The 12,043-nt window shown below is 44.4% G+C and overlaps 1 protein-coding gene across 1 annotated transcript; it reads left to right on the plus strand.

Moving 5' to 3' along the window:
• Positions 1-717: 717 nt before the first annotated feature.
• On the plus strand, positions 718-11,097 carry LOC125716528 (nuclear receptor ROR-beta-like). Its single transcript, XM_048988939.1, has 10 exons — positions 718-1,033; positions 5,228-5,313; positions 6,134-6,275; positions 7,599-8,033; positions 8,676-8,797; positions 9,295-9,427; positions 10,241-10,348; positions 10,475-10,585; positions 10,700-10,812; positions 10,926-11,097. Exons 1-10 carry the CDS (start codon positions 1,027-1,029, stop codon positions 11,085-11,087), a joined length of 1,419 nt encoding a protein of 472 aa, XP_048844896.1. The 5' UTR covers positions 718-1,026; the 3' UTR covers positions 11,088-11,097.
• The last annotated feature ends 946 nt before the right edge of the window (positions 11,098-12,043 follow it).

Below are 12,043 nucleotides of genomic sequence, written 5' to 3' on the forward strand. Positions count from 1 at the left end.
AATTATGCAATAAAACCAAATTAAAGCGACTAAACGTACATTGTTTTACCAAGTAGGTTTTATTGCACTGAAAAATTTGTGTAGGGCGGAAAAGAAAACCGTAAAAAATCCTTAACACTTAAAAACAGAATATGCAACAAACGTTATACACCATTAAAAACCAGCATAAAGTATAACATGATGGGCTGGCCCCCCATCCTGGGTTGTTCCTTGCCTTGTGCCCATAGCTTCTGGGATAAGCTCTGGACTCCCCGTGACCCAGAAGGATAAGCGGTTTGGAAAATGGATGGAAGGATGGATGAATGGAGTATAACATTAAACACGTAAATACAGTCAGCAGTTTAGTTGAGAACATTTCTTAAACCAGGAACCCCTAAATGAAAATAGACCAGAGCTGGGGAACCCCTTCCACTAAAACGTGATCACGTAAGTAACTAGGAATTAAATGCGTATATGGATTGATAAAATGCTACAGACAGTTCGTTAATTCATAAAACCTTTCTGCAGACCCACTACAACTGCTCCACTGACCCCCTGGTGTATGAAACCCCCAACCCCGCAGCATTAAGAAACCATGACGTTTTGCTGGAGTGATGTCGCGGACACCTTTCTACACGCGGCGGGTCCTACCTTAAGCACGCGGAGGGCGCGAGCCGGCTGGCCGCGATCACGTGAGCGCACGCGCTCGGAAAGTGGGTTAGTTAGGAAGACTGAGAATGAGAGGAACAGAGCAGACGAGCGTCTATCATCGTCCGTCAGCGGCTCCTGCGGCTCCTCAATAAAGACACGGCTGCTACAGCAGATATCAAGAAAAAAAGCCTTTATTTCAGCCATGCGTTCAGCTTTCTACTGGTCTTAAGCAAAATTATTAGGAAATATGTCACGGTCTGTTTTGCTTTTAGTTTATTACCTAAATTATTGACGTTACAAAATAAGTTATAGTTCAGCTCGCTAACAGTATAGTTGGCTGTTCTGGCAGAAATATTTGTACTTTGGAGTTTTGTAATTTGAAGACAAATTGTCAACATGAGAGGTAAGTTGGTTACTTGACTATACGAGGAAATATTTAGCCGCACTTTTATTTTTACCTGATGCATTTAGCAAGAAAATAACATAAGTATTAAATAAACCCGGTAATTATGTCTCTGATGTATTCTGATTATTTTTTCTGATAGTTATATATTGTAATCGTATTCTTAAGCGCTTGTTATTTGCGATATTCTCGACTACTTAAACTAATAGGATTATTACTGACTATCTTCCTGCATAGACAGTGATTTTTTTCTTAGCATTTGTGTAGATATTCCAGTTAAGAGTTAGTCGTTTTATGTGGATAAAATATCCTACATTTTTGAATAAGAAACATATACATAAAATATCACTACAGGCAAGTTTTACAGTATTTTGCAACGAAATTAAGTGGAACAGATTGGAGAGAGAGGCTGATGAGAAGATTGTTCAGAGGCAAACAGACGGGAAATGTAGTTTTGCGGTGCTTGCAAGAAAACATGCAAGAAATGGGTAGAGGTAAACTTATGACATTATGATCAGTATTATTATCAATATCTCTGACAGAAATAAAATTGACGATGACTATTGTCTTAGGTGTTAGCACAATATGTTACTTAATATATTACATTTTCTTGGATTCATTTAAAAAATAAACAGATGTTAAACTACTTCCACGACCAATTGAAGATGTAGGTCACATCTATAAGGAAGGGTTTCACATCTATAAGGAAGGGTTTTTTTCAATGTCAAACGCGTGTCCGTGTGCGTTTTGTTGCTGTAATATTCCAGCGTGTTCTGCCGTGTGAGTGGGAGTCGGCTGTTCCATTGACCTAGTTATGTCACTGGGGATTACGCAGCATTTATGCAAGTGGGAGGAGCCAGCTGATTAGTGGGAGTGGCTTGTGGGATCGAAGAAGTACTGTCAGTTGCACAATTATTAAAACATTTTCTAGCTTTTCAAACATTATACCAGCTGACAACGCCAACTTATAAGTATTCAGATTTTATATTTATGATTCGAGTTAACTTTTGTTTTCTTAACTAATATTAACGCTTACTGCTTTAATTAATGTTTCAACTGGTAAATATTTCTCTTCACAGAGGTTACCGTACTTTTATTAATGTATCTTGTGTGTGTGTGTGTGTGTGTGTGTGTGTGTGTGTGTGTGTGTGTGTGTGTGCGTGCGTGTGTAATAATTACCTTGTGGGGACATTTTTCAGGTTGCCCACAATATAAAGCTCAATTTTATAAAAAAAAATCTATGAACGCAATCAAAAAACTAAAATAGCCATAAGTCTTTTTGTATTTTGTTCTGGTTACTTATGGTTTGGATGTGGACTGGTTATGAGTTAGGATTATCATTATTAAGATAATGGTTATGCCCACAGAAATGAAAGTCCCCACAATGATATGAATATATGACCTGTTTGTGTGTATGAGTGGTATAGTAAAACTGTAAACTCACACTTTCTGTTTTGCGGGTGCTGGTCTCTGTTGGGCTGTGCCACAGCAAGCCAGGGCATGCTGGGAAAAAAGCATGTTGGGGGGGGGGGGGGGGGGTCATTGCGGTATAGCAGACAGGAACTTGGAGTTCAGATTTCTGTCAGCCATATGGATTGTGTGTGTGCCCGTGACAGGTTCAGCTAGACTGTTTTCAGAAGTGCTCACTTGGTCAGATTATGGCTTTGGAATTGTGAAACAGATGGAAATAAAGCCGTTTGCCGCCCATCCTGGCAGATCTGGTTTTAGGGGAGAAACATTTTCAGTCACACTCCACTACTTCCAACCATGGTGCTGTGCAGCAGGTCTCCATGTGGAAGTTGTGTGATTCAGATCACTGCCGTTAAACCTTCTTAAGCGGGGCCTGCCCACTTGCGGACGCTTTGGCCATTAGCTGCCATACTTTGCGGTACTAGCCTCACCGGTCAGAGAACCTGTGGGCCGGGCTGCAGTTGGGTAAGTGGAGCAGAACAGGACCCCGGGATTTCAGTCTGTGTCAAAACTGGTTTAGGGGAAAAGTGATGCTTTAGTTTAACGCAGGAGCAAGTCGCTTCTTTGCTGTGCTAACATTGGGGCAGGGAGTCTGTTATATGTGCAGATTATCTACATGGACAGATCTTCAGAGCCATTCTGGAGTGTGACCGCGATAAGCCCAGTGCCTACAGGGTTAATATGACAGGGGGAGAAATGGCCAACTGACACACTGCTCGACATTTTAGCTGACCCACTTAGCGATACAGTGAATGGCCAACACCTGCTCACTTTGGTGACACAACGGTTGCTGTTTGTCACAAAGTGCGAGCAGCTGAAATGAGCCTTTCTCAACACACATTATAGTTATTGAAGTGCAATTATGCACATTGTTACTGAAGGAAATCGTACAATTTTACATTTAAGTACACAATGTACAAATACAAAAGAAACGCTCTTTTTTAAAGAAAGCATCTGGCCAGTTCACTGTACTTCCGTTTATTTCACTGAAAGAACTCATTTAGAAAAGCTGATTTCCTCAGGGGTTGAAAAGTCATTCCACACATATAATATATATCTTTAATAACTTGTGGGTAATCTATTAAAATTTAAATGGCTTGAAAAAAATCCATACTATAAATTTAGAAAGTATTTTAAAGTATTTCCCTTTTTTTAGTACAATACTGTGAAAATGCTACCAGCTTTTTATGAGGACCCTGAGTCTTTAGGTAATGATTCCCTGTCGGAAACTATTATCTCGGAATTGCTTTTCTGTATCTCATTTCGTTCTACCTTAATTCCATGGATGGAAAAAAAAAACAGAAAAGCCAGTGTTCAAAAGCCTCCGCACACACACCCCTTTAGCTTTAACAGTGGGAAAGTATGTCAGTAGGACAGCTTGTCTGTGTAACGTGACTGCAGCAACACCCAATAGGACGTGTTAGAGCTGAGGGTTTTTTTTTTTCCCCACAAAGCAGCCAATAAGAATGTAGCCGGAGGGGATGGGGAGGAGCTACTGCGTTGCTAGGGTAACTATCTTTGAATGAGCATGTTTGTGGAATGCAATCTGACAGCAGTTATATAACAGTGAACTGAAACGGAAGTGGGGGGGGGGTATGTATGACCAGGCGGAATGACTAGAGTGATTTTCCATGGCTACAGTGAGCAAGTCCAGTATGTATTTGGAGCAGTGGGACACGTCGTCAGTGATCTAAACAAGCTGCCCTACTTAACGTCACTGCTCAGCGATCTGTTAAATGTCACCCGGAAGACTGACAATATAGAGCCTGACATTTTATCAGTATATTTACCAAGAATGTGCTCTCTGTTGTGTTACTATAGACAGTGAAGACGTGGCATATGCCGCATTCATAGAAGACTGATGTCTTATTGACTCAATTAAACGAAGACTTACTTTCGCAGACATAATAGCATGGTGTTCATAAAAGGAAGGCTCATATCCCCAAAAGACATTATGTCAACGATAATTATCTGGAAAGCGGAGCTAGTGCCATTAAAAGAAACGTGGGTTAAGCTACATTTTTGTGTTAATGTCGAATGCTGCAGAATGATTTGCTCTGTTCTTTTGGTCGTTTGAGCGAGATTTCCTAATTAGCTAGATTAATCCTTGATCCTTAATGCCTTAGGTAACGAAGTTCATTGCCTCATTCAGCCCAGTGGGAATTCAACCAATGACAATTATTTAATAAGTACTGGGGAACTAAACAGTAAAATTATTTGTATAATGAAGTTTTGTTTTGCATTTGTTTGCAAAAAGCAGTTTCTTGGGGCGTGCCAGAGTAATTTCTTGGAAATGCACTTGAATCCTCACAAATGCCTTGTTACGTATTTTCGATGAGATAAAAGAAAATGAGGCCCGTAGTTGAAGTCATATGACAGCCAGTTATTGATAGATCTGTGCTATTACATCATTATGTTTATCTTCCCATGATGCAACACAGTCGATGAAATACTGGGTTTCCGACTTAGGAAGTGCTACTGTTCAAATACAGTGGAATGGAAGTAGCTTCATCTATGGGTAATCTTGGTAGATGATAGTCTATCGAGTAGAATATGAAGAACCATGAAGTTGGCCTTATTTTGCGGTGCCATGTCGTTATGGTAAATTGCTCCATGTTTGAAATTGCCTGAAATAGCTGATGGTGTTTTTTGCAAGTGTAGATGTTTTTGCAAGTTCACATGCGGCAGAATGTGAAATTTCACTTCTCCCTCCTTGCTTTCTAGCTCAAATCGAGGTGATCCCATGTAAGATTTGTGGGGACAAGTCTTCAGGAATCCACTATGGAGTCATCTCCTGTGAAGGGTGCAAGGTGAGCCTCTTCTGTTTTGTTCTCTTCTCACTTCACTGTTAATGAGGAATTACATATAAAAACCGGAACGTTCACTGCAGAATTGGACAATGCAGCAGACATTCCTGATCTAGTGCACACTGAAAGTCTGTTTGTTTTTTCAATGTCAATCTCAATGTCAGTGTTATGGAAACACTCCTGGCAACCTACTGTCTGCATTCTTATTTTTACTATAAAAGGGCATGTTAGAAGGGAAACATCTCTAGATCAAGCTGCTATGAAAAGGTGAAGAGTAAATCCTTGTTTCCCAAACCTCTTCATCAGTACTTACAGCCATTCCATCTTTTTCTTGTATTCCACCATCAGACAACCTGAATAAACTAAGCAAACCAAGAAATAAATAGTCGAAGCACAAATCTCCAAAACTCACTCAGTTCATTTTTTGTTGCCTTTGAGATGGGACCTGATGACCTAAAGTCACGTTTCTTCATCACGTGTTACAGTATTCAGAACCAACATCCACTCAGTCCTCATTTAATCCAATGAAAAACTTCTGTTAAATTTCCAAAACTCCAAAAAATGTCCAAGCAAGCTTCGGAAAAATCACGTCCCACTTACTCGGTGAGTTTTGTGCATTTGCTCTTCAGTCAGTTAGCCTATAATTATTAGCAGGTTAGCTGCCTAACCTCCCACATGAGTGCGATTTACAAAAAAAACATGGTCATACAGCAGAAGGTTCCGTTCCTGGCCCCTGGTATCGCCAGGGCAAACTGTGTTAATGTTAACCGAGCTAACAGTGCTAACTCTGCCAACCGTCCTCTCCGGCCCTGTGCGTGAAAAGGGCTTTTTCAGGCGCAGCCAGCAGAACAACGCGATGTACTCCTGCTCCCGGCAGAGGAACTGCCTGATCAACCGTGCCAGTCGCAACCGCTGCCAGCACTGCCGCCTGCAGAAGTGCCTGGCACTGGGCATGAGCCGCGACGGTGAGACGGCCTCAGGGAGGCGCTGGTGTGTCGTGTGCCGGGGACCTGGGATCGCGTGTCAGGCTTCTGGTCAGATAATGGTGCCATCAGAACAAAGCATTTTGGCTAGTGCTTGCCTGTATGTTTGTTTTAGCGTGTGGGAGTGTTCAGGTTTTACTGTTTTCAGTGTTTTTTGTTCTCCGGAAAAACTCACCCAGTCCGGAGGTTATTGGAAGTTGTCCTGCGTATGGAGTTTGCGTGTTCTCCCTTTGTCCAAAGGCACAGATAACCGGTGTCTCTAAATTGCCCACTGTGTGTGTGTGTCTGTGTGTGTATGTGCGTGCGTGCGTGTGGGTTTACATAGATCACATTTTAGGACCAAATTGTCCCCAAAGTGCAGTAAAACCTGAAATTTTCCTACTTTTGGGGACCTCTTTTGAGGTCCCCATTTGGATAACCTCACTTTTATAAAAAATTGGTGAATGCAAAAAAGTAAAAATGCTAAAAGTCTTATATTTTGGTTGGTTACTTATGGTTAAGGTCAGGGATGGGTGGGGGTTATGGGTTTCCTGATTGGGATTAGGGTTTTTCCCATAGAAATTAATGGATGGTCCACATTTAGATAGGAAGACCAATTTCCACTATTGCCTCATACCTCTGGGACCGGGGTTCAATGTCTGCCGTGGCTCCATGTGTGGAGTTCGCATGTTCTCTGCGTGTCATTGTGGGGTCTCCTCTAGGTACTCCGGTTTCCCCCCATAGTCCAAAAGCATGCTGAGTTTAATTAGAGTTACCAAATTGCCCATAGGTGTGCCTGTGTGAGTGAATGGTGTGTGAGTGTGCCCTGTGATGGGTTGGTGCTCTGTGATGGCTTGGTGCCCTGTGATGGGTTGGCGCCCCAGTCTAAGTTGTTCCCTGCCTTGTGCCCGTAGCCTCTGGAATAGGCTCTGGACCCTCTGCGACCCTGATTAGGACACATGTGTACGGATGGATGGATGCTTAGGATGGCTGAATGAAACCTGCTTATGTTCACAAACCTCTCCTACGCCATTCTGTGTAGTTGTCATTTCACTTGTTTCCCATTAATTAATTACATGATTAGGCAAATGTGGTTTGCTGGTGGTCGTGTATTGGGCAGTTGCTGCAAATCCTGGGGTGACTTTGGGAGAGGCTAAGCTAACACACTTTGACAGACATAACATCACAGTTTTGCACCAACATGACGATCATTAAAACATCATTTTCTTTGATGGCCTAAGACTTTTGCTATAGTACTGTGTGAGTGTGTCTTCGAACCCATCTGTGATCTCTGTTAACCTGTCTTCCCCGTGTGTCTCCTTACAGCAGTCAAGTTTGGCCGCATGTCCAAAAAGCAGCGGGACAGCCTGTACGCCGAGGTGCAGCGGCACAAGCGAACGCAGGAGGGTGGGGCCGTGGGCGTGGCCCCTGAGGAGGATGGGGCGGGGCAGGTGAGGGGCCACAGCCGTGCCAGCAGCAGCAGCAGCTCCAGCACCTCACTCAATGACTTGGATGGGCTACTGTTCGACCTGCCGCTGATGCTGGATGGCTTGGGAACCTACTGTGGCCCTGAGCTGCTTCTGGGAGCTTCTGTGGGGGGTGTCGACGACCTGTCTGCACAGAGTTCCCCGGAGCAGGGCGGGCCAGACGGCACGGATGGTGGCCACGTCACGCATGGCTATCAACTGCTGCACGACGCCGGCGTCTTGGCGCACGAGCTGCTCAGCCCACTGTCCAACGGATGCTCGCTGCTCGAGATTGGTACGTCGCCATGGCAACATGCCTCAAAGCATCTATGTGGTGTTTCATCCGTGTCCCTCATTCGGTGTGAATTTGCTGATACGTATGTCTGTGTCTGGACTTACTGCGTGCTTAATGCCGGTAAGATTTCATTAAGCTGAACGCATTACAAGGGCATTACAAGTTTACATGTAGCTGTTCGACATCCGTAATCCGTATTTAGTGAAGGGGCACGATGAAGCTGGAGGCTGTCCTATGAAATACAGGACATGAGGCTGGAGACACCCTGGATGAAATGCCAGTCCATCTCAGAGCACACACTCACGCTCTGCAGACAATTTAGAGCACTGTATACCAGTCCATTCCTCAAAGACCCACGACCGGTCCATATTTTTACTCCCTCCCAGCTCCCCAAGGACTGGATTGGGAAACGCTGAGCTATAGGCACAGCAAACCACAGGAAGTAACTCCCCACACACAAAGCCGAGGGCAGGCATTGAAGCCCAACATTCATAGAGTGATGCTTCAGTGTCACCCACTGCACTACCACGTTAGCCGAAGATAAAATGCCATGAATGAAAATCCCTCCCCCATTGAGTTAGAGGTTTGTGTTGGTGTCAGTCTTTGTGAGATCCTTAACTGCTGCCATCTGTCCCCCCACAGAGCGCGTCACACAGAATATTGTGCGTTCGCACATGGAGACGTGCCGGTACAGCAACGAGGAGCTTAGGCGTCTGGCCTGGACCCTGTACACCCCGGAGGAGATGCGGAGCTTCCAGACCAAGGTCAGCGCACCACTATTGCTGGCCCATGGGCGGGATGGCCTCAGCGTCCCAGTTCTGGGTTGATGCAGGAGTCACGTTCATGCATGGAGAGCATAAATCTGCACTCTGCTGCTCCTCTAGGAAGGAAAAAGGCATCATTTCTGAATTTGTCTTTAAGCCACTGTGGCCATGTGATCTTTGCACTGTAGTGGTGGGTAGTTCAGGTCAAGAGAGTAAAATTCCAGACCAAGATTTTGTTTCAACTGACCAGTTGGGTAGTCTGTGACTGTGACTCTTTATACTCAAGTGATTGGTTGAAACAATTCTTGATCTGGATTTTGCTCTCTGGACCTGAATTATCAATAAGGTTGAGCTTTTTCAGTCAATACTGCAAAGCATCAATCATGTGCCTCCGTTTTCATGTTATGGTGTAAATGGAGCCAGGTCTAATGGTAGCCAATCAGTGGGTGAGCGCTCTACGCAGGAGTGTTATATGTGAACCTTGCGTCCGCCTGCAGTCCACAGAGGCCATGTGGCAGCTGTGTGCCCATCACATCACCGGCGCCATCCAGTATGTGGTGGAGTTCGCCAAGCGCATCACCGGCTTCATGGACCTCTGCCAAAATGACCAGATCGTCCTCCTGAAGGCAGGTCAGTGACGGATGGTGTTCGTCACAGTACGGCTTCAGCGCCACGACGCAGTCGAAACGGAACGTTGCCATTTGCTTCTTTGCCACTAATGGCTCTTTTAATGCTATTAGGCACATATATCTGCCAGTTAGTACTTTGTGGGATGTTTCTATTAAGGTTAAACCAGAGGCAGTTTTGGAGTTTTTAACTAAAGCCAATGTAAAGCACCTTATTTAGAACTTTATCATTTATAAGTAATCTCGTTAAGGCTGTCTGTGGCTTATGGTTTTACTAAATTTTTAATAATTATTAACTTTTATATGCAGCCTGGGTTTCACCATAAATATAGCCCTAGTTGCTTACATGGTGTGAAAACTCAATTAGCTAACTAACTAACTAACTAACTAACTACCTAACTAAGACACATGAAGATTCCCAGGCTGTCCTGTTAACGACGCCCCTTCCCTGTCTTCTCTCGCCTCCACCTGTTCATGTTTCCTGTCTCTTCTCTGTTATTGCTGTGGAACAACATGGATCCCTCAACTGGGAAGCTAAACTATTGACACTTAATTTAACTGAAATATATAATTACATTTACCTTTACATTTTAAATTTTGGATGAAACTCTTGGATTTTGGTGATCTGTTATAAAATTATATTTTCCTTGGTTATTTTTTTAATGCTTCCAAAAATTTTCCCTTTCATTATTTCGATTTGGAACGAAACTAATTACTGCATCTGGGTCTGACCTCTTTGGAGTGCCTGGTGCCCTCTTGTTTCCCACTCACTCACTCTGTTCTCTCCCTCCATCTCTCTCTGTTTTCTCTCCACCAGGATGCCTGGAGGTGCTGCTAGTCCGCATGAGCCGGGCGTACAACCCCATCAACAACACCATGCTGTTTGATGGCAAGTTTGCCAGCTCCCAGCTCTTCAAGGCCCTGGGTGAGCCAGTCGCCTGACCGTCTTCTACATGCCCTCTTTATTGTGCGTCTGCTCAGGCTTGCGGATTGGTAGATGTGGGGGATGTGCCATCCTGCTGACTGTGCAGGGTTTCTCTGTCCCCCCCAGGCTGTGACGACCTCATTGGCTCCGTGTTTGAGCTGGCCAGGGGCCTGTGTCGTCTCCAGATGTCCGACGAGGAGATGGCACTGTTCACTGCCGCCATCCTGCTCTCGCCAGGTACGTCAGGAGAATGCGGATGAGTCACACAGACACGCTTTGCGGTTTCTCTGCTGTTTTACCCTAATGTGTTGTCCTGTAGCAGTAATTATGGTGCCCCTTCTCCTCCTGCAGACCGGCCGTGGCTTACAGACATTCTGCAAATCCAGAGGTTGCAGGAGAGGGTCTACGTTGCACTGCAGTGTTCTCTCCACCAGAGTGGCGCCACTGAGGAAAAACTGGCCAAGGTAAGGCAGCTGGACTGCTTATATATTATGTTCATTATTTATTTTAATAATGAGGCAATCTTATGTAAAAATAGTTTACAATTAATGTAAATTGTGAAATATTGTATTTATAGATGGTGTCCAAGTTGCCCATAATGAAGTCCATTTGCAACCTCCACATCGACAAGCTGGAGTTTTTCCGGCTGGTCCACCCAGAGACAGCATACAGCTTCCCTGCCCTCTACAGGGAGGTGTTCGCTAGTGACATCTCCTTCCCTGACTTCGCTGAGAGTTAAACTTTGTCCTTTGTCCTTTGGGGCGGGAGGGGGGGGGGGGGTAGGAAGGGGGTAGGCTGAGAAATATTGAAACATGAGAATAGTCTTGCAGAACACTATTTAGGAATGTGCACAAAGAGGCCCTCTGAATCACTGCGTGATCATCACAGTGGGCCAAGTAAGGATATATACACAGTCGTTTGGAGATGCCACCCCTTACGGAATGTACCCCACATTCATGTGACCCAGCTCTGGGAAGTGGGGGGGGGGGCAGATGTCCTGGAACCCAGCGCAGCCTGTTGTGGAGCAGTTATGAGCAGTTATGAGCACAACAAGGTCACAGATTGAAATCCTCATATGAAACTTACATTGGACACTTCAGAAAGCTATGTAGGTGTGTTTGGTACAGTGAAACACCTAAATGAGCATCAGAGCAATTAATTCCCAACTTCAAGCCAAGTATTTTTAAAAATTCTGTAGCTACACTGTGTGCTTTCTGAAAGCGGCACTACATTTTTTTCCATAATTAAGAATGTAGTCTGCAGATTTTTATATTATTTGTTCAGCTAACAGGTAGCACAATAGCTTGGTGGATATCACTATTACCTATGATCTACAGGGTTGGAGGTTTGAACCCAACCCCACTCTGTGTGTATGTTGTATGTTCTCCCAGTACTGTGTGGGTTTGCTCCAGTTACTCCTATTTCCATCTGTGCTCCAAAGTAATGCAGTTAGTAAATTAACATCTCAAAGTGTGTATGTGCTCTGTAATGCAATGTTTCCTTTTCCGGTCTTCGGGGACCCCAGACAGTCCATGTTTTTGCTCTGGGAGTTGGGAGGGAGCAAAAACATGGGCCGTCTGTAGGTCCCTGAGGACCAGGTTGGGAAGTACTGCTGTAATAGTCCTGAATTCTGTCCAGGGTTTTCCCTGCCTTGTGCCCTGTATTTCCTGGGTTAGGGGTCAAGTTCCCTTATGA

The sequence above is a fragment of the Brienomyrus brachyistius genome, chromosome 21 (assembly GCF_023856365.1).
Source record: "Brienomyrus brachyistius isolate T26 chromosome 21, BBRACH_0.4, whole genome shotgun sequence".
In the NCBI taxonomy this organism is placed as follows: Eukaryota; Metazoa; Chordata; class Actinopteri; order Osteoglossiformes; family Mormyridae; genus Brienomyrus; species Brienomyrus brachyistius.